This window comes from Ctenopharyngodon idella, chromosome 15, assembly GCF_019924925.1.
Source record: "Ctenopharyngodon idella isolate HZGC_01 chromosome 15, HZGC01, whole genome shotgun sequence".
Taxonomy (NCBI): domain Eukaryota; kingdom Metazoa; phylum Chordata; class Actinopteri; order Cypriniformes; family Xenocyprididae; genus Ctenopharyngodon; species Ctenopharyngodon idella.
The window spans coordinates 21,501,945-21,526,173 of NC_067234.1; the positions used below are offsets into that span (position 1 = coordinate 21,501,945).

General features: G+C 36.6%; 1 protein-coding gene across 6 annotated transcripts in view; it reads right to left on the minus strand.

Moving 5' to 3' along the window:
• Positions 1 to 2,244: 2,244 nt before the first annotated feature.
• zgc:172282 (leucine-rich repeat and fibronectin type III domain-containing protein 1-like protein) overlaps positions 2,245 to 24,229 on the minus strand; it is a 115,898-nt gene continuing 93,913 nt past the window's right edge. For 5 of the 6 annotated variants that reach the window (XM_051863528.1, XM_051863523.1, XM_051863526.1 and 2 more), the window contains 4 exons: positions 17,156 to 17,784; positions 13,380 to 13,493; positions 12,662 to 12,983; positions 2,245 to 2,641 (listed from right to left, as the gene is read on the minus strand). In XM_051863528.1, coding sequence (XP_051719488.1) covers positions 13,426 to 13,493; positions 17,156 to 17,784 — 697 coding nt within the window. In that variant the 3' untranslated portion in view covers positions 2,245 to 2,641; positions 12,662 to 12,983; positions 13,380 to 13,425. The remainder of the gene's footprint in view (positions 2,642 to 12,661; positions 12,984 to 13,379; positions 13,494 to 17,155; positions 17,785 to 24,229) is intronic. The other variant, XM_051863529.1, reaches the window with a different exon arrangement.

Below are 24,229 nucleotides of genomic sequence, written 5' to 3' on the forward strand. Positions count from 1 at the left end.
ATTTATAATGCCTCATATCTAGAATTTGAATGAGCTAATGCTCATTCTTAAAACAAGCAAGTTTTAGTTGTGAAAATCTTTGAAAATCGTATCTTAGTTGAGACAATCCACACAGAGAGCTTTCGAGGGCATTAGAGACATCTGAAAATTGTATAAAACACATTGGCTTTGCTTAAAAATTTAGTAAGCTGTCTTTTGCCTTAACAGACCGATGCGAAAAAAGACAAAGGTAGCATACTTTTAAAAAGTATAAAATATACTTAAGTGTGAACTGAAAGTAATGATTTTAGACACTTGTCATTTGCGCATGTTATTTGCTTTTAAATGAAAATGTATTGTAGTTTAAATTTATATTAAATGCAGCTACAGTTTTTTTTTTGGAGACACTTTCTTCAGCTCATACTCGTTGGTATCGCTCACTGCCATTATAAAGCTTTGATGCGTCAGGATATTTATTAATATACCTCCGATTGTGTTCATCAGAAAGAAGAAAGTCATATACACCTAGGATGGCTTGAGGGTGAGTAAAGCTTGGGCTAACAGAGATGAAACCTCACAACTAACTGATTTGAAACACTCAAGCAACTCTGTGCCATGAATGGGAGACTTGCCTCAGAATTGATCACAATATAAAGTGACATTAGCATGTTGCTAATGATCATCAGCCTGACAGACACAAAGCAGAGAACATAGCACAAGAATGGCACCTGTCCACCATCTTTGATTTAATTTTTCACTAAGCTTGTTACAGTGCATTCTGGGACTGCCAACGCAAAGTGTCAACAGAAGAATTGAAATGACTGTTTGTGTGTGCTATATTTTCAATGCTTATTAGAGTATTGCATTGTTAGCTTAGCAACATGTGTTAACACAAACCTTGTTTGTAAGCTCTAACAGCATACTACTCTAATTACTTTTCCCATATATGGTAAAAATAGTAAGAAAGATATACTAGCTATTCTTGCTACTGATGCTAATTCAAATTAAGCTTCTCTTGTGTGTTTAACAAGAGGAGTGCTAATTGTCTGATGCGCATGAGTAATGGTTAAATTAGCAGCTTATGTACTAGCAGACAGCAAGGCATTTAAGTAGGTTTTGGAACAGAGCCATTGACTTGACCACTAGTGAATTAGCTTAGTATCATCATGGCCATTTTCTGTGAGGAAAAAAAGAACAATTTCTCTAAATATAGATGCAGATGTTGACTAATACAGATTTTCACAGTAAAATACTCATCGGCTGGAAACACTGCCCTGGCCATATGGTTTGACAAAGTGAGGTTTCCCCTGAGTGACTGCGCGGCGTAGGAGTGTGAGGATGTTTTGCAGAAACACCTTTGAGAAGGTTGTGACATTACATGTCTCCAGATTCTGTGCTGAAAAATACAAATGGAGTGAGATTTCCAGACGCATGGAGACAGGGGTGCATAAGGTTGACCATATTCAGCCACTCAGTTGCTAATGGACAATTTATGTCAGCTAGACTAAAAATGATGAGTCTGAACTCTGAGGTGCAAGTTTTGTCGGAAGAAAGAATTGACTTTTAAGACTAAAATGTCTATGTCTGAGTTAAGGGAAATTGGATGTTATGAATGCAGCACCGCTGTTGATGGTGGCCATCCCGAATCCAAGATGTTATACAACAGCAGCCTTTAGTGTAGCAAGACGGTCTCTCATTTTTCCATAGCTTGCTATATTATACTATAAAATATTAGGCACCACTTTTATCAAAAACAAAGCATATGATATAATGTAGATAAACTCATTCAAGGTTCAGTCACAAGCGCTTTTTAATACTTTCCGTTGGTTAAATATTTGCAAAACCTACAGACAGATGTAAAGGGTGACTAGTCACATGACATTCATGACTTAGGTGATTGGCTCAACAATTTGTGTCCCCAAACTGAGTGCCCAAGATCATGGTAGCAAGCAGGTCACGTACCTCTGGTGGTGTAATTGTGCTGAATGGTAACAGATAGCTTTCCTCAGGTAATATACAGTACACCACTTTAGTGTAGTATATGGGTTTTTATTTAATCTGCCTGACAAAACAGAATCCTGTTCAATCTTAACAGCTTTGATAAATTTAGCGCATGTGAAAGTAATGTTGCATGTATAATAATAATTGTATTATCTGCAACTTTACTGTTTATGTAAGGAAGAGAAATTAACAGTTAGGAGTGTAAATCAATGTTCAAGAAAATTCCTGAAAGGAATGTGACACGTTAAAATGAGACCATTAGAATTGATCTAGTCTTTTATTTTATAAAAAAATCACACACCATAAAAATTACATGTACAAAACTATAAGATCTTAAATTGATTTATGTACAGTTACAAAAGAAAATGGCAAAATAAAAAGTGACCAAACAACTCAAATTAACAGGTATACTTGTGCTCCCATTTGGGACCGCTGCCGCCGTCTGTTTGTTGCTTTGAGTTCTTTGAGTTTCAGTTCTCATTGGACGGGAGGGTCACGGATGACACTGTAAAGCCAGATGAGATGGAGGAGGAGGAGGAGGAGGAGAAGGGCAGATTGATGAAAGTGCAGGAAGCACAGACATGCTGTTTACTTTGTCCCATCTGAGTTTCCTCTCACTGGTGCAGTTTGCATGATTGAATGGGAGGAGGATGATGAATATCTAGAGGAAACAAGAGAGAAAAACAAGATCAGAGCCCTTGGCAGAAGGTGTGAAGCTTCTGAAGAGATAAGAAAAGACTGCAGCCCTTGCCTAGTCACCGTGGAGCTGCTCACAGGTCAGCTAACATACAATTTAGAAGAATGATTCGATTGGATTCAATTTAAGCTCTATCGACAGCATTTGTGGCACAATGATTACCAGAGTGAATTTATTTGTACAGCAATGTATAGAGGAAGGCTCTTCAACTCTAGTCCTGGAGGATGCTGGGTAAAATTGATTTATTCCTGCTTTTATATTTCCTAGTAGTAAAGCAATATCCATCCATCCATCTATCTATCTAAATTTGGCTCTCATCATATCTTAAGGGGAGATCTTTTTCTGTAGCCATTGAAAACTATACTTCTTCTTACTCTGCTGCTTGCACATGTGGTGTACCACAGGGTTCTGTTTTAGGCCCTGTTTTATTTTCCCATCTTTCGTAAGCATAACATTTTATATCATCTTTATGCAGACGATATACAGCTTTACCTTCCAATGAAACCAGATGACAACATATCTCTTCAGTCACTGTTGGATTGTTTAAGTTATGTTAAAAGTTGGATGGCGAATAATTTTATGTTTATGAAAAGAGTATCTTATGCTTCAGTGTCAACAATCTTTCAAAAATCATTCTAATATGCTGATTTGGGGCTCAAGAAACATTTCTTATTATTATCAATGTTGAAAACAGTTGTGCTGCTTGATAGTTTTGTGGAAACATGATTCATTTATGAATAGAAAGTTTAAAAGAAGAGCATTTGTTTGAAATCTTCTGAAACATTATAACTGTCTGTATATAATAAAACACCAATGTATTATAATATGTAAATATTTTGTATAGTCTTGTAAAAAATATTCCTGTATGACTGTGTATTTTAATGTTTATTCCATAAATCCATGGTGGATTACTGTAAGTCACTTTAACATACATACATACTGTGCATAAACTAAAAATGAAAGGGCTTAGTCAAAAAAGTTTATTCTATGACCAACATTATGCCACAAATGCTGTCGACGGAGCTTAACTTGAACTAAGGCTGGAGTATTCTGTCATAGCCTGAAGTCTTCAAAGAGCAGGTAAAATTGGCTTTCATAAGTGGTGATTGTGACATCTAATATTACATTGATCTTATATGCATAAAGGAACAAAAGGAATCAACAGCAGTGCTGGCATCCTCTCAAATCTAGGATGGTGGTCTCCTCTTTGGGCTTCTGGACCCTTTGGATTGGAGAACAGCTGATATAAATGTTAATTTGTTGGCAGGAGCAGCAAACGATGCCGCCAAGCTCTGGAAAGCTTGAGAGACCATGAAAGCAGCCTGGATTAGACAACATTTCTGCCAGTGACTCGACCCCATGCCTTTTCTGCTTCTGTCAGATAATGCGTTCGCCGAGACCACCTTCAACAGCTCAACACCTGGGCACGGACCTCCATCCATGCCCTGTTTCAGCAAACACCACAATCGTCAAACAGTCTCATATCAAAACCTAAATGAACGTCCATCAATATTGATCTAAGTATGTCACAATTGATTTATTTCTAGCTCGGTCCTGACAAAAGAAAATTCATCGGCATGAATTTGGCCTCTAGAGTGGCCATATGTTCCAGCCAAGCGTGCTCAGCTCCGAGACAGATACTGGATGTTTCACACAGCATGTGGCCTCAGAGATGGATCTGTCTGGAGCCTCGCGGCTCTAAATGACAGCGTAGACGTCATAGTAGACTGAACACATAACCAAGATCTTTCAAACACAGCTAAGATCAACAGCTCCAGGCATTTGCATATTAAGTGAAGTTTCTGTTCCTGCTTGTTTTTAATCTCAGCCATTTTCTCCTCACACCTACCCAAAAAGCCGAGCGGTTCCGGTGTTTAATCTTGTTAGGTGAAAAATGAATGTTTTCAGTTTGGAGTGTGACGACGTAAACAGACTACTTAAGATATATGGAGGTTTATACAAAGAGAAAAGATATGCCTGTTGTTCCGGGCGAGAGGACTATTTCAAGTAAAGAAAGAAGATAAATAAACTATCACATTGTATCATAAAAGCTTGATCTCACAGCTATACAAATACTTGCCCTGAAATCTATTTATAATTCACGACAATTAACTTTGGATTTGTTAAGATCTTTCAATTGTCTTGAAGCTTATTCTACTTTTTAAAAATATGTTTATATGTCAACACCAGTATATTCAAATATGCACTATTGTTCAAAAGTTTTGGGTCTATAAGATTTTATTTTATTTATTTTCAGTAAGGATGCATTAAACTGATCAAAAGTGACAGTAATATTACAAAAGTTTTCTGTTTCAAATAAATGCTGTTCTTTTCATCAAAGAATCCCGAAAAAAAACTTTCAGTTTCCACAAAAAAATATAAAGCAGCACAACTGTTTTCAACATTGATAATAATAAGAAATGTTTCTCGAGGACCAAATCAGCATATTAGAATGATTTCTGAAGGATCATGTGACACTGAAGACTGTAATAGAGTAACAGAAGACATATTACTCCATTACTACATATTACATTTCATAATATTACTGTTTTTACTGTTTTTTCAATCAAATAAATGCAGCTTTGGTAAACATAAGAGACTTCTTTCAAACACATTAAAAATCTTTTGAACAACTGTATATTTATTTTATTTTATTATTATTATTATTTAATATTTTAATAAAAAAGTATAATTAAAACTAAGTATCTTTATTTTTCTATTGGTGGTGCAATTTCTTTTAATAAGCCAATCGAAAGGACTAATAAATTAAATTGATGAAGAACTATACTAAAACCATAGATGAAAACTTTAGCGTAAACATCCAATCTTCTTCATCAGAAACCGAGGACGGCATTCAGCACTCAGATAATCTTATTACTTGGTTTGGCTGCCATTATAGCTTTCATTATGGGTTATATCGCCACACCCTGTTTCTTGTCAGCACTATTGATTCTGCAATTAAATCCAGCCTGACCATTAGATATCAAATAAAGGAGTCTTTCAATGGATTTTGTGCAAACCCAGGGGCAAATGGTGAATGACAGCCAGGCATAAATCACACACAAGCTCTTTAATAAAACAGCAGTCTGTCATGCAAATGATACACAAGAGAATGTTGGCCACATCACTTTCCAAAAGTGATAAGTCAACTCCATTTGGACTCTAATTTCTTTAGTGTCAACCTATTTATTTGACGCGTACACTTGTGGATATGAACAGGTATATGCATAGATTTTTGCATCTTGTTCCGCATACACTGTACATTTTTTTTGGGTCACACTTTAGATTAGGGTGCAATTCTCATGATGGACTAATTATTAACTGAGACTTTTGCCCCAATAAAATCCTAGTAAGATAAGTGTTAAGTTTAGGTATTGGGTAGGATTAAGGGATGTAGAATATGGTCTGTTCATCATATAAAGTGATCGAGCTCTTCAGAAAATTTGGATTAAACCACTCAATTCATATGGATTAGTTTTAAAATCTCTTTATGAACTTTTTAAGCGTCAAAGTGGTAGTTGCGTAGCTGTCAATGGGGACAGAGGGACAGAAATCTTCCAGATTTCATCAAAGATCTTCATTTGTGTTCCAAAGATGAACTAAACTCTTATGGGTTTGGAACGACATGAGGGTGAGTAATTAATGACAGAATTTTCATTTTTGGGTGAACTATCCCTTTAAGGAAAGAGCTGTGATGTAACTGGAATTTGAATTAACATGTTAAGTATTAAAACATATTAACATTGTGAATAATCCATCCATTTTCCAAACCATCTGTCCTATGTTGGGTGCTATTAAATTAAATTACATTAAATTAAATTATTACATTCTTTAAATTGTATTTCTTCAGAACAGAAGCCATAAAATGTGGACATTATATCCAGTTGCAATATTCTAAAATAATTTTACAACTTTAAAATCCAGTGTGACCACCCCCGAACGAAACAAGTTGCATTTGGACAAGTCAATGTGGGCGACTGGTTAATCTAACCAGTGAGTAAATTTGCATTTTCTCTGACCCTGTGAGGGGAGCATTTGGGAAAGGGGAAAGGGCAAATTTGTGAGTCATTGTTTCATTCCTAATTTCAATTAGGAAAATGCACACTAAAGGGTCTCCAAGAAACAAAACATTAGCAACAAAACCATCATCGAACCATTAATTTCGAGGAGCACAGCTGTACTATGTGATTAACAATGTTGTGGTAATTACTAATTGGGGAGTACTTATCTCAAAGAGGTGGAAGGTGGAACAAAGAATTAAGGTATCAACAAACATCCCCTCTGGGTTAGCAGACAGAGGCCAGATAACATCGCCGTGGACTCCTTCAATACAGTGTGTACAGAAAACAACAACAAATCGCAAGAACAGCTAATTAAAACAGTGCAAAAATATGCTATTGTCTATTAAATGTGTTTTTTATCTTACATTAATTTTCCAATTCCAATCCAATCCAAAATTGGTAAAGGACATTTCAAGGTCTTCACCGTGAGCCAACTGGTCTAAACCAGATGTAATTTTGCATTTATGATCCCAAATTAATTAATCATTACGTATCAATTTTTAAAACTGCTCTTGTTAGTGTAATTTCTGTCTTAATGGCATTTCTGTGATTAAATAGCAAATAAGTAATCAAAACGGACAACCTGCGTAAGCGTCTGTGGCAGAAAAATGTGTTCAGTGAGCTTATCGCTGTGTCATCGGCATGGAGAAGTGATTAGTCACGTAATGATTTTTTAATTGGCGAAGAAATGAGGCTTGACAAGTCAAAATGAAATGCTAAGTGTGGCGAAGGGGTGCCAACAACTAAAATGCTGTGTAATTGCATGTCAGATGGACTATTTTTAAAAAAAAATATATAAAAACTTAGATTCACCACTGAAAGATGAAAGTCTGAAACAACAATATTGGAAAGCTTAGTCATAGAAAATTTATATTTTTCATTATTCCAGTCTTCAGAGTTGCATGATTCTTCAGAAATCATTCTAATATGCTGATTTGGTGCTCAAGAATGATCAATGTCGAAAACAGTTGTGCTGCTTAATGTTTTTGTGTTTATCATGATACATTTTCCTTAAGATTCTTTGAATAGAACAGCATTTATTTTAAATCGAATTGTAACAATGTAAAAGTCTTTACTGTCACTTGTGATCAATTTAATGCATTGTTGCTGAATAAAAGTACACATTTCTAAGAAAAAAAAATACTTCCCCCAAACATTTAAACAGCAGTTAAGCCACAGTTAGAAATGCTTGCTCATTATTCTCTCAGCTATTGTTGTTAAATCCCTGATGATCTATATGTTGATATGTTAGTCCATGGCGGGCTTACAAAATGAAGATGGTACCACAGAGGTAAATCTCAGTCAACACCTGACAGCTAGGTTTGATTCACAGCTTTAAGCACTGAAACAAGGGAATAAACAACTCAATCCATCTTAACTTTGCATTTCGAACTTTTAACTGCTCTCGTTTCTCAAAGTCATGGAAAGCAGAAGCTTTGATTTTGGGATCAATAGCCACGTGAAGCGGCAATCGTTGACATGTCAATTTTTCCTTGTCAGCTCCTTTAACTGGCAGACTTTTGAACAGAGACCAACTGATTGCGTATGACATCGGCATCAAACACCTTTCTGAGGTCACACATAGCCAGGCCACATGTGTCCTCAAATTCAATCAATATTTCATCAAGCGAGTTGCAACTTAATCGACTGCTAAAGTTTCTGAGTGCTGTTTATTCTCTGACAACAAATACTAGAAATTAAAAAAAAAAAAAAAAAAAAAAAAAAAAACTGAAAAAAAGTATAAATGTGTATACATATATATATATATATATATATATATAACTAAACTACTACATTACTAAGTATTAATAAGCAGTAATTAGGAGTTTATTGGGGCGAAAGTTGTAGTTAATAGTTGAAAATGAAAATGTAGTCATTAATTACTCACCCTCATGTCGTTCCACACCCGTGAGACCTTCGTTCATCTTCAGAACATAAATTAAAATATTTTTGATAAAATCCGATGGCTCAGTGAGGCCTTCATTCACAGCAAGATAATTAACACTTTCAATGCCCAGAAAGGTACTAAAAACATATTTAAAACAGTTCATGTGACTGCAGTGGTTCAACCTTAATATTATAAAGTGACGAGAATACTTTTTGTGGACCAAAAAAAAACAACAAAAAAAACAGCGACTTTATTCAACAATATCTAGTGATGGGCGATTTCAAAACACTGCTTCATGAAGCTTCAAAGCTTTACGAATATTTTGTTTCAAATCAGTGGTTCGAAACACATATCAAACTGACGAAGTTACGCGATTTCAGTAAATGAGGCTTCGTTATGTGATAAATGTCAGTGGCGCACAAAAAGTATTAATTGTCACTTCATAACATTAAGGTTGAATCACTGTAGTCACATGAACTGTTTTAAATATGTGTTTAGTAGCTTTCTGGGCATTGAAAGTGTTAATTGTCTTGCTGGCAATGCAGGCCTCACTGAGCCATCGGATTTTATGAAAAATATCTTAATTTGTGTTCTGCAGATGAACGAAGGTCTTACAGGTGTGGAACGACATGAGGGTGAGTAATTAATGACAGAATTTTCATTTTTGGGTGAACTAACCCTTTAATAGTTAGTTAATAATGAGAATTGGATCCTAATCTAAAATGTGACCGAAAATTGTTTCTACACCAACTTTTTTTCAGTGGACGTGCTATTCTGATGGATTGTCTATTGTCTGAGTATGTAACATTCCCCAGTGTATTTGGTTTGCGTGCAGCATCCTGCTTATTTCTTTTGACATGCTCTGTCAAACCTCTGTTCTGACGTCACACGGCATGAATGGTGAGGGAATTTTTAGCAACAGTTTAAAAAAAAAAAAGAAATACCAGTACGATCAACTATTCATGAGGCTGTTGTGCTGTTTCTGAGCTAAAATACAATCCTCATATCCACTGTGCAACAACTATGCTGTTAGGTCACCTTGTAGTGTAAATTGTGCACGGCTCCATTATAACCTCTGCTTGACGTCTAGCCTTGAAAGGGGGAAACTCAGATACTTGGCATTTACTATGGCCTTATGTTGGCATTTGTTGGCAGTCTGAGGTGATACTTAGAGATGAAAAGGTACTGATTATGCAACACAAACAAGTTAATTATATTTCCACATGAGTGAACATTAGTTTTGGTAGAGCATCTGATACATGAAGCTGAGGTGCAAGACATTAGCTGATAACCTCAGGACAGACACAGCAATGTCAACACCAGAGCTGAGAGCGTCCTAATCACTGACTCTGATCTCATGTGAGCATTTGAGCGAGCAAAACTTACTAATATAGAATTGTTTTATATATTATCATATATTAAAAACAAATGTGTGTCTGTATACTCTACCTACTGTAGATAGAGTATATACTGTGTTGGGGAAAGTTACTTTCAAAAGTAATGCATTGAAATATTGCGTTTCTCCCTAAAAAAGTAACTAATTGCATTACTTAGTTACTTTTCATGGAAAGTAATGTGTTATGTTTCTTTTGCGTTACTTTTTCTCAGCAGGGCTGTTTGTTTGTTTGTTTGTTTTATAACAAAAAGTTCTATTTTTGGTAAATGTAAAGGTCCTTTTACACCAAAAGTGAAATGAATAAGCTTAAGGCTGAACGAAATGCAAACTCATGCCTGTACAGTAGAGGGCGCAGCGCAAACAAAACTTTCAGCTGTGCTGCCATTCTGGATAGCAGAAGAATATGACGCAGGAGAAGAAGTAAATGAGTAAATGTATGCTCTAGATCTATGTGTCTAGAATTAGTCTAGACTAACCTTCATGTTCATACAGCGCACACAACACCTCTGCACTTACTCACGATTTCTCTCAACGTGGGTACAGAAGGGGCGTCAGTAAATACATGGGAAAACAAAATAACTTGCGTTACTTATTTGAAAAAATAACTCAGATATTTTGTTATGCGTTACTTTGCTAGTTAGTTGAAAAAGTAATCTGATTACGTAACTTGCATTACTTGTAATGCGTTACCCCCAACACTGAGTATATATATATATATATATATATATATATATAAAATATATACACATACACACACATATAGTGTTATATAACGTGGCCTTTGATAAGTTTTATTAATGTGTATAAATGTTTATTTAAAACTAGAATTAGAATAACTTTAAATTCCATTACGTTTATGTAAGATAAGGCCTATGTAAAGTACATAAGCATTATTGAGAATAACATTCTACATATTTTCATTGACAAAACATTTTATGTTTTATTAAACCAGAGAACAGTTGTGAGAACTGATTGCATTTTGATTTATTGCATCTTGATAGAATTTGTTACAATACTTTATAAGTAAAATGTTATACCATTCAACTTGAAAGATGCAATGTGTAAAATTTGGGAGGATCTATTGACAGATATGTAATATAATATACATAACTATGTTTTCAATGGTGTATAAAGACCTTACATAATGAACCGTTATGTTTTTATTACCTTAGAATGAGCCATTTCAATCTACATACACCACGGGTCCCCTTACATTTTACGTCGCCATTTTGCGCCGGCATGTTTCTACAGTAGCCCTAAACGGACAAACTGCTCTACAGAGCGCGTTTCATCACTATGTTGTTCTTCTAAATCATTCGTGTTTTTAGAGGCAGCTTGCATCGTCACTACGTTGAATACGCAAGAAGAAGTAGTAGTAGTAGTAGTCTGGTTTATTAGAAGCAGAGACTGTTCTTTGTTAGAAGTAAGAGGAAACCTCATTGCTTTACTGGCTACTCTCTGCTGTCTCAGAAGACAACATCTGTCTTGTGTCTGCCAGACGGCCACTGTAGCTTCTCTATGTGCTTCGAAAGGGAGGGGTGAGCACCGTTGGTTGCAGTTCGCAACCTCACCGCTAGATGCCACTAAAATTTACACACTGCACCTTTAAGAAAATGTTTTTAAAGGGGTCCTATTATGCTTTTTCACTTTTTCAGCTTTAGTTAATGTTTCTGTCTGAGCATAAAAAAAACATATCTGCAAGGTTACAAAGCTCAAAGTCCACTCCAAAGGGAGATATTCTGTTTAACAGAAAACACTTTTCAAGAACTACAACAAATGGCTCGTTGGGACTACAACGCACTTCTTACAGATCTTGTGAAGTCACAATGTCACTTATTTAAATAATCCCCGCCCACGGAATACGGAAGACCTGCTTTAGTAGCGTCTTGTTGCCATGTCGAAGAGACTTATTTTTAAACTAGACTATATTTTAGACAAAATTTATTTTTAACACTGTTCCTGAACATTATAACCCCAATGTTTATCTGTGTGCAGCAACTTTTTTCAGAGGACAGCTTCCAGAACCTAAGAGAGTACAATTCCGGCTACGCATAAAAGCTTTTCTTGAAAGACGGAGCAGTTCCCACTTTGTCGGAACAATCAGTTGCTTATGGATCACAACCTGTAAGTATGTTTTATTATTTGTGGCTCTGCTAGCTAATATTACAGTGTTGATGAAGTGTTTAGCTATGGGGCTCTCGCTTTTTAAGACTGTTCACCGATCTTTAGGAACGTACCACTCTGAAACATCATGTAAAATCCATGCATGCAAAGGTAGGCCTACTGCACAATGAATCGCTCTCCAATTGGTATGGCAAAATTGATGGCATTGTTAATATTTACATCTGAGCAGATGCAGCTAACCAATCAGAGCACATTTCGTATTTCAGAAGGAGGGGCTTCATCGAAACAGGAACTAAACAGTGTTTTTCAGACAGATTGGGAAAAGAGGTGCTGCAATAAGGTAAAATATATGAAAAATAATGTGTTTTTTGAACAGTTAAGCATGAAAACCTATTCTAGTACACACCAAAATCAAGACTTCGTAAAAAGGCCCCTTTAATGTTTCAGTTTGCAGTTGCAGGTAGAGACACATCAAGGTGAATGTTCTCTTTCCAAAAGAGCAAGTGTATACTCACCCCTTCCAGTGAGGTGTTATTCTTGAACCCAAACCGTCCAGTAAACAATGCATACTGTAGTCGGCAGCAAACACATAGACAGTCCTGGCCGCGGGGATGTAAAAGGCAATATGTTCCAAAAGCCAGCAATGGAGAACAATTATTGTGCTCCGTTTCCATTCGTTGCAGTAGTGGATTGAGTCCTCAAATATGTCCCGGTAGGAAACGGTTGGATAGTCCTTGGAATACAGTGTGAGAAGTGAACACTCAGGGGAGAAAGTCCAGCAGGGGTTCAGACAAATTATCCCATATTCCTCTCCATAATCGGATGACCTGGCGAGCTCTGGGATGGGTTGAAAACAGAGAGAGAGAGAGAGAGGCCATCGATAAACAAAACACTCTCCAAACCCAAATGAATTGCAGATGTCTCAGCTGGTAGTGCAGATTTTTTTGGAAATACAACCCCGAATAGAGAACAAGTGCATCTGTCACACTACAAAGAATTGAGATGAAACAGAGCTGTAATATGCACCAGACAGGACTGCAGAAACTACGCCAGAACCCGTGTAAAAAAATGTGTTTGTTACGCGCAGGACAGTATCTGTGTCTTATATTTTCATCTCTCAGTTTTCAAAAAGTTTTGTGGCTGTTTTGATCATTTACAAAAATAAATGAACTTAAAAATTCCACATAGCAGATGACTTAAAATAAAAGAATAAAAAAAGAAAAGTGACATTACTCTTCAGGGATGATTGCTGTCTCTTGCGGGACAGCGGAAGGAGTCATCAAATTTTAAAGTCGCTCCAATCTCGTTGAACCTTCTTCTCGTCACTGACCTGTGGGTTTGCTGTGTCTAGGGAAGACAGAAAAATAGCCGTGAGGGATGGGTAGGACTGTGTTAGTGACAGCACAGAGTGTTCTCCAGTCTTTCTCGGAACACCACTAAAGCGGAGTCATGGTGGAGGTGAAGGACAGCAGCCGGTCTTTGGCGGCAGAAGGGCTACGGTAGTGTAGCTGATTTTCATTACTACCGAAACAAGAATATAATGTGTCACAGAATAGATAAATAAGGGATAATGTGCAATCAGCTGATCGTAAATATGAAATAAACAACTGATCAGTACATTCGGACACATTTGAATTCAACAAACAATGCTAAATTTTAAAGCAATATGGAGGAGAAACGGTTAGAGATTATGAGGAAAATTGTGTTTTACGAGCTCTGTCTTTCTTGTTTCATTGGAAATTACGTCAACAAGGCACTTCAGTGGACCTTTAAAGTATATTACTTCTTTAATAAGTGCTTTTCTTAAAAGCATGCTAGTGTACTTCTTTTTCACAAAGGGAAACATTAATATGACTGATGCAAGAGACATGAGACTAGCAAAGCTGCTAGCACAAAACAGGGACAAGGGTCAAATATACCGCCTAATTGTCAATATACAACAGACGTTCACTATAGAATGCTGCAATTGACCAATCAAGCTTGAGTATTTAAGAGAGCCATGTAATCCTGACACTTATGCAGTGCCAAATCAAATTCTCTGCTGGTACGAAGCCTTTTGATTTACAACAAGCAAACGTCTTTCTGATGTCAAGATCTGACACTACACTAGCTGTTCAACTAATCAGCAAACGGTTTGTTGCACATGTAGAACGGGAAATACAACATACTATTCCATACACAGAATCCTCTGATGTATTATGTAACGCACAAAACCATTTTTTATCACTCCATGTTGTTTATCGACCGTGTGTTGGTGGGATGCCATTTTTGGATCTGTAGCTATACAGAAATGCCAATCTTGTGAGGTAATTGTTGGCACTTTTGAATCCAATGTTTTTTGTTTTTTGCTGTGAAAACTTTAAGATATGTTAGATAAAGTATTATCACACATACAACTAACATATAGCATGACAGGTAATAATATAATAATAACATTTCATTCAATTTAATAATTTTTATACAAATTGTAGATCAGACTGCATTCGCCGGGCTCAAACATTCATCCCAAGCTATTGTAAGGTAAATTATTGGCACATATTATTCACACATGTTTTTCTTACATGGATTGAGATGTGGTAACAGGGTTGAAACTAATCGCAGACCACATTTAAAATTAATATAAAATAAACCAGCTCATATTATACACTAGTATTTAGTATTCTACTATCTACTGAGGTTGCCAGTGAACATTTAATGAAGGTTAAGCCTCTCATTTCTCTGACCATTTACTGAAAAAGCAAAGAGCCTTTTTCAGATTCTATTCATAAAAAGAGTCTGTCTGAGTCACCATGCTCCTTCAGACATAATACATTTTAATTTACATCCTGTGCTACCTTAGTTGACTGTTGATTACTTTTAATTCATGGCCATTAGGTGCCTGCAGTGATTGACAGGATCAGTAGAATCATGGAAGTTCACCCTTCTGCATCACCAGCTCTTGACTGAATGGACTTTATCGATTTAATGATTTAAGGATGAGGTCCTCTTGAATTCCATGAGCATTCATCTAGAAACTGCAATTACCTGATTGGACCCATAAATCCAAATTCTACAAAGGAAAAGCTCTTCAAGGAATACCTGGACGTGGCCCATTGAATCAGGTGAATAGCTCTATTCCTGGCAATTATGGGAGTCTATATATATATGTGCTCCGAGCAGCTGTAAAGTGCCTAGGCATTGTTAAAAGCCTACTGTCAAAGGGTTATATGAATGTGCAATTGCCTGAAAGCAACCTTAAGCATTTTAAATCAAGTGGTTTGCCTTTGGTTTTGGTGTACTTGCTGTTACACCAGATCTTTGTACCAGGAATATTAGATCTAGTCTCTATACCAGTTCCTGTCAAACGATATACGTTTTGTCTACATCTAAAATGGTCAGCAGAGTTTAAAACACAGCACAGTTGTGTTGTCACTATCTTAAAGCAACACACACACAGGCCATTGATCATTGTAATGGTCATTGTAATACAAATGCAACTGTTCTTTGTTAGTTCATGTTAGCTTAGGTTCATTAAATAATATAAACAATTACAACTTTTGATTTGAATAATGTAATAATAATAATAATGTAGTGTCTCAACTGCCAGACGGAATGCCTATGATAGCCACCAGAGGGCACTCTTCCTGTCTTCTTTATCACATTATGAACTGCATTTCCCATGACCCACTGCCTGGACTCATTGTGTGCTGATTGCTTCCACCTGTGTATGATTATCTTGTTTATGCTCTCCAATTTTAGCCCTGAGTGTTCAGTCATTCTTTGCAAAGTCTTGTTGCATGTTAATCCCTGGGTATACTTCGTTTTTTTTTTTTTTTTTTTTATGCGTACGTTAGCGTACACGCGCAATCAAATGCACAGCTTTGGAAAATATACTTAATTTGACTGGTACACATACACATGCATTCGACGCATGCACAGTTTTGAGCAATCTCTCGCCACGAGTTACAACCCATGTAAACATCTTTGTATTCTTTCATGCTAGAATTGTACAAATGAGGGCACTTTCTAACCTCTTTGCACAATCTCTCGTCTAGGTAGGCCTCCATTGTCGCCGTAGCTTGCATGCGTTCCGGTCTGCTCTGTTTATGCAGTTTTTCTTTGACTACCTTGTGAATCGACGCCCCCAGGGCACAGTTGCCACCTTGTGGATAAACTAATTACTGCAAAAAAAATTAAATGCGCATGTGCGATCTTACAAAAAAACGGCGGTGCGCGTACAGTACACAAGTACACTTCTGATGGCGAAATTCGCGTCACGTGCACTGTACGCTTACCCTCGTGTATGCGTAAAAAGTGAACTGTACTTTGAGCTTAAGTGTTACACTGCATTTTGGAACGCTATATCTTTCTAAAAAAAAAGTTCTTTGTGAACGCTCCATTACACTGTGCCTCGTTTACAAAACAAGGTGCTCCGAATAAACATATAATCCTCTGATGCAATCCAGGACGCCATTAAAATAAATCATCCACCTATTCATGACGCTGGGACCCTTCCGAAGTCTGTACAGAGACGCAAACGAGCTGTTTAAACTGGACGTGTCAAAGCACGTTCCTTTACTCTTCTGCGTGGAGTATGTCAGAAACTGAACGCGCATCTGTATACTGTATCCAGTGTAGACAGCATCAGTGATTATAATGGGTTCCATTTGCTTTTGACGCGACGCTCACATCCAGTGTAGGTAAATATCAGCCGTTAAGTGACTGAATGCCAGTGGGCGGGGCCTGTTATACGATGATGTACAATTATTCGTCAATGTCTTGCTCTGGAGGCAGGCATATGCAAATGTATTTGTCTGTGTGACGTCACAGAAACCACAATATCAAAACGAGTTGTTTTTGGACCTTGATTAAATAAATGCTTTGTTTATAATGAGGAGGATGTTTTAAGCTATGAAACTTGCAGTATATTTTAATTGTACAAAGACCTCAGATTACCGAGGCAAATTTATTTTTTCATGTCATGACCACTTTAACAAATGGAACTTTTTGTAACATTTTCTTTGACTTACCTCCTTGTGTGTCTGTGCTTGTACCCTCTTTTGAGGAAAGTGAAGGACGTCTCTTGAGTTCTATACAAGTTCTAGGATGGTGCCTTTGTGTGGGGGAGACTATGTCCTCACAGCTCATCTCTGAAATCTGCACAGCCGTCTCAGAGTCTGTGACCAGCACCATGGCAGTGGAGTCCTTAAAACTACCAGTGGCCCCGGCGGCCCCCTCTAAACCCTCTCCCGAGGCCTCTTGGCCCTCCACGATTTTGGAGCTGGAGCGCGGGACCTGCCCCGACGCTTGCCCCCCATTCGTCTGTGAGCGCACGTTCGTCATGGCAGTTCCCTTTCCAGAATCTGCCCCGTTATGGCTGTAGACTTTATATCGGATCATGAGGATGATGATAAAAACGAGGACAGAAGCCACGATGATTCCTCCAATGATGATGATCATAGTGCCTCCCAGGAAATGGCTGCGGAGCGACTGGCACTGGCTGTACTCCGTCTCCGTGACGAATGAGACGCAGCCCACCTGCCGCGTGGCGGTCAGCGAGGTCACGCCATCATCGTAGACGGCCAGCACGCACAGGTCATACTCCCGTCCGGATACGAGGTCTCGCACCAGGAAGTCGTAACTCGTGGAGGGAATCATTCTGCAAGACAGGCAGGGCAGAGTTGAACATTATCATGTATTCCTCAGATAATACATGAATATAATTAAGATTATACTCAGCCAGCATGTGCATGTATTATCTACGGCCACATGATCACTGTGGAGAACCTTATGTAATTATATCATAATTCTGAATATTATGGACATTATGTTAATTCTCAATGATGAATTTAATATATAACATACTACAATGCAATATCTAGTCATTTTAGAACTACTGCTATCATGAAATAAAGTGCAGGCAAAAATTTACTCTTTATTAAAAGGTTCCATCAACATAAAGTCAAAATCAATACCCAAGACAAATACATTCCATTTCCATTGAAATTTACAACATGGATAAGGTATTCTAAGTGCAATGGAAGTCTATAATATATAAACAATATACAGTATAAATATGTTAGAGACTCTCCCCAGGAAAAGCATTTTTTAAATATTATTATTATATAAAGGATAATATACATACATGAATATATCTTGTATCATATTTTATTTATTGTAGCATAGAATACACTATTTTGAGGCATGTATTCATCTACTACAGACAGTGTGTGTCTTAGTACACACATGAATTTTAAGATTATTAAAATTACATTTGATATGCGAAACTATCCTGGGTGTTGACATTAAGGAAGAAGTGATTTTCCTTTAGACAAATAATGGAAGATCTTGACGCAATTAAACCTACATTAAGTATTCTATTGCTTCAAATGACCATTCGAAAAATCATTAGAGTTCATTAAGGTTATAACTGAAAATCGACCATTTTTCAAAGCAAACACTTTTGTGAATCTCTCAACTACAACGATCAGAGAGATTTTCAAGAACTGTCATACCCATACTACAGAACTCAACTGTCATACGATTCAGTTCAGAGAAATCCTGGCTTTTGTTAATCTGTGCATTTTCCAAGCACTAATACTGTTCAGAATAATCCCATGTATAATCCCATGTATCATGACTGAGTGTCATACAGACTATCCATTACAAGTAGTGGTAGAACAGTGTTAATCTCAGTGTAAATGCATTGATATTTATTCAACACATCTGTATAAACTGGAATTATACATTTTATGTGCAATGAAAATGATACTGAGGGATATTTTAGCATTAAATGTATAATCTAATGGAAGATTACTTGCACAGTACCACTTGTTAAAAGAAATCACTTGCTTTTATGAGAGCTTCTCATACAATCTCGGTCTGAAAAAAGTTCTGTCATGAAACTCTAGATGGCGCAGGCTAACAGGTCCTTAACTCAACATGCTTGTAATAATATCTTTGTCTATAGGGCACAGCTGATTGGTTCCTGCTGTATCAGCAGCCAAAGAGCTTGCTGCTCAACTTTCAAATACTTGGTCAGCATTTGCAGCACACTTTCAGAAACCCTCCGCCTTCCCCAGCTCCACCTGTATAGATCTGCTATGGGTTGTTCATGTATGCTATTGCACAGCAGCAGCATGTCTTACTTGCTCACATCAGTGTGTCATGTATGTACTGGCAGTAGCAAGTCCCGTACTTGCTCTGCAGCAGCATAGCAGATCTATTTTGCCAAGACTAAACATATTAACATATTAATTGTCATTTTCATTACCATGCCAAACACTCTGAGATTTGTCATGACAGAAATAAATATATAATAAATAAATCTCATAAAATACACAATATAGGCATGCTGATTATATAAAATTAAAAGTGGGAATCATAAAAGTTATCAGTGATGTCCCACTCATTGTGCCAGTGCTCAGGAGAGGGCAATACTGGAAATCTACTGGTAAAAAACAGAGAGATTTTGCACTCAGAGATGTTTTGATTGAGCAAGTGTTCAAAATCTGAACTGTTGAACCAGAAAGTAGAAAAAATATCCAGCCTTTAATTCCACAGAGGTCACTGGAAGTCAAGTTGGAAGATTTTTTTTTCTTTGCTCTCATATCTTTTCCATTAAGTATATGATGGTGAATAAGAATATGGTGGTGTTACATATAGGTCACCCAGAAAATAAAACCTCATGTTTTTTTCAAACCTTTATGCTGTGATTTTTTTTTTTCCCTCTGGAACACAAAAATAGAAAATGCTACGCAGCTCCATAAAAGCTCCAAACAAGCCAAAAACTATAGTTTTATGTGGAAAAAAAGACTGAAAATAAATAAATAAATAAATAAATAAATAAATAAAAAAGGTTCAGTTGGGGTTCAATATAGAACCCTAGGTTTCTTGACTCAAATTTAAAGAACCCTTTATGCCAAAAAAAAAAAGAAAAAAAAAAAAAAAAAAGCTCTATATGAGGAGAAATGTCTTAAATGATTTCTTTCAAATGCGTATTGTCCACATTCCCAATTCCACTGGTTGTGTCTCACTTTTTCAAAGCAAAAACACATTCTGTGTGAACCAGCTCTTATGTTTTTTTTTTTTTTTTAGCTTGACAGACCCTGGTCACTGCATTCTATATCCATTACCTAAGTGGAAATAAGTGTATTGGTTTAGAAGAACATGAAGGTGAATAAATAATGACAAAATTCTCCTTGTTTGGGTGAACTATCATTTTAAAACCTATAAATTGAGAAATATGCATCATGTTACAACGTGGCAAAGGAAAGGCGTTCAACTTCTGGTTATTGATTTTAAAGCTGTCTTTGAAGTGTTCTCATTTGCGTCCTTCCTTCTGTTCATTCAACAAGAAACTGTGCCTTTGTTTTTCCCATTGAAGATGACATGCGTCAGATCCCTCTGCACCTTAATTCATTACTCAAACACACTTCACACACGCTCGCTTCATTTGCATGCAGTCGAGGGCCTTTCCTTTCTGTATGATATTAAGGCCACCAGTGAAGTCTTGAGTTATTACAGAGGTATTCCAGGCCATCAAAGACTTTTGAAAAATAGCTTTCAAAAGAAAAGAGCTGCTAATAAAGAAACAGAAATATAATACAATAGAGGACTTTGTGCAGCTGCGGCACAATACAAATGTTTGAATTAAAAGACCCATAATTTAGTGAACAACTGAGAATCCTTTTCTCTCTGGTGCCACACAAATCAAAGCTGGTCTCAATTTTCGCAGAGTGGTTTATTGTTGTCATATTTGATTCTGTTGAATTCTCAACATCACGTGTCTGATAAAGGCTAGAAATGAAGAAAAACAGTATCGAGCTGAACTGCAGTTCAGTGCTAAACAGCGACTGTAAGTTTGAGTTTTAAAACACACACCTCACTTATGAAGTGAGTCCTCTTCCTAATGCTGATTCTTCAATGGAAACATGCATTTCAAAACAAGTTATTAAAATAATGTCCTTGAGGGAATCACATCCTCCAATCCCTGCATCCAAACAACAGTAATAAAACACTGCGGCATGTAAACTGCAATATAAATAACATGGCTGCTAAACATGCTAACACTGTAAGTGCACACCTGCCACAAACTAATCAGTCATTTATTAACTTCACTGAAAAGAAAATATAAGAAAATTCTGCTCTTAAAGAGGAATCATACTAATATGCTGTGGGGGGGAAAGCAGTTTGTTTTATTGGTGAGGTGAAACATTATCATAAAAAATTGAACCTTAAGTAAAGTAACGCCTATAGATGCTAGTAAGGAATTGTCTCATTTGTCATGGGCTTACAGACAAACGATGCACAGAATACAACTTAAATATAATCACACTGTTTTTATAGCAGTTCAGGCTAAAAAGAAAGCAAACAAAATGTGCTGCAAACCTATTTATAAATGCAGTCTTTCACAGTATGGGCTTTTATTAGGCAATATATAATAATGAAGCAAAGATGTAAAACCCAAATGGTGTCAAACAGCCTTAGTGATTATATTTAGGCCCGGTTTTTACAAAAAAAAAAAATCTCAATTTGTTTTCAATTCCGATTCATTTGAGAACCTTTCAATTACAATGTGAATTTAGCTTTTTTCTAAACAGCTATACAACTGTAAATGATTTGGGACTTCTTTTTGAACTATTCTTCTAAAGAACCAGCTCATAAGAATCATTTGTTTCAGAAATTTGGCTTGCTGTAGGTTATTGATTCACTAACAAGAACTGGCTTGAGTGAATCATTTGTTCAGGAATCAGGATTCACTAAAAAGAACTAGCTCATAAGAGTCATTTGTTTGTGAATCAGACTGAACCACATGTATGCGGCAGCCATTGTAAATCCACAAGACCAAAAGTGCTATGAAGTGTGCCATTTGGGACAGGGCCACACTGGTCACGCTGTATGTTTTTGGTTCATTAAAAAGAATCGACTCAGTAATTTGTTTGTGAATCAGACCAAAACACATTGGTCACACTGTATGTTCTTGATTTATTAAAAAGATTCGACTCAGTAATTTGTTTGTGAATCACACTACACTATATTAGATGTGCTGTATGTTTTTGATCACTAAAAAGGACAGACTCATATCATATGAACCATTTGTTCAGGAATTGGGCAACTCTCTCGCTGCATTTTTTGATTTACTAAAAAGAATTGACTCACCAGAGAACTGGCCCATAAGAGTCATTTGTTTTGCAATCAGACTACACCACATTGGTCGTCCAGGGGTGTGTTTCCCAAAGCGAACTATGGTTGCAAGTTCTATCGTTACCAATAGAGTTCAATAGGACTTACGACCATATTGACTAATGATGCTTTCGGGAAACGCACCCCTGTATGTTTTTGAATCAGGCTACTCTGCTTGCACTTTGTTTCTGAATCACTAAATAAAACCAACTTAGAATAATTTTAAGAGAAAAAAACAAAGATCATTAATCACGCTGTATGTTTTCGATTCTTCAAAAGGAACTTTAATGATTTTATGCTATGGTTTTATAAAGTGTAGGCAAATACGTTCTCTACTGCTCAACAAACAGGAACATATATTTTAATTTTACATGACATTTCAGGTCTGTTTCAAGGGTTTCCAGAAATTTCAGCATGAGTTTGCAGCATATTTATAAGATAGTAGAGAATATATCCTAAAACCAAGTCATTAAACAGAACGTTTGTAATATTCAATGCACATCATGTTGTTGGTATCAAAGAATGGAATATATATTCTTTCTCTTTGTATTTTATATGTTACAATATTATTCTATTCAAATCAATGTGATAAACAAGTTAGGTCAAAAGTAATCTAAAAGTAATCAAAAAGTAGTTAGATTATATTACCTAAAATGTGTATTGTAATGGATTACACTACTAACAGTGTAATTTGGAATCAATAACGGATTAATTTGTATGTAATCTACCCAGAACTGTGTACAGGTTATCCAAAAAAAGACTGCTTTTTCATTCTCTTGAGACTAAATAAAGAAATGCCACATGCGCATATACCAAGATCTCATGCCTCCCTATGCTCTAGTGTAAAAACCCATCTGTGCTCTTGAACTGTGTAACACAACAATCACACCCGCTCCATAGCAGAAGTAGTGACCCAAAAACGCAAAAAACATTGCACACATTGCAGATTTTTCCAACGGGGGTGCAGTTTTTCCATACGTTAGCATCCACTAAGCTTATTTATTTGTAAAATTATCAGCGCTGTGGTCTCCTGCGTACCTGACCAGTTTGTTAACAAGGGTGTGCTAGGGGAGCATCACTGAGTTCAATCTTTTTGTACGCGCGAGCAGAATTCTGCCACAGCAAGATTGGCTCTCGGAGGTTATGATCTCAGTGCTGCTCAGTTTCAGGGACCAATTTATTACACCAATTTATCTCATATCAGGCCAGAGCTAAAAGCACGCCTGCTAACTACCTGCTGAAAAGCAATTCGTTACAAAATGCCTCATTCTTATTGCATCAATAATAATCAAGCTTTCAGAATGATATGTACAGTCAGCTATCAAAACAAACTAAACCAGTATTGAGGAAGCTGTAATTTAATAAGCTACAAGCTAGTCATAAGATTAATTAAACAAGCTAATCTTTTGAAAAAACAGTTGGCTTACTACATGCTACTAACAAAAGGTAGATAACTGCTAAAAGCTATCCAAATATTTTATTTAAAAATAACAAATGCACAAGTCTTAAAGGGATAGTTCACCCCAAAATGAAAATTATCCCATAATTTACTCACCCTCAATCCATCCTAGATGTATATGACTGTCTTCTTTCAGATAAACACAATCAGAGATATATTTAAAAATATCCTTAGTCCTCCAAGGTTTATAATAGTTGTGAATGGGGTGGCTGCGTTTTGAAGACAAAAATAATGCATCCATCTCTAAAATCCATACGACTCCAGGGGGTTAATAAAGGCCTTCTGAAGCGAGGCGATGCGTTTTTGTAAGAAAAATATCCATTTTTACAACTTTATAAATTCAAATAACTAGCTTCTGGCGGACGACCGTACGCAGAATGCGTAAGTTGACTTGCCCCAAATGAGTAATCCACCGACGCGATGTATGACGCAGGATGTTGGAGTATCGTAAGCTTAGACG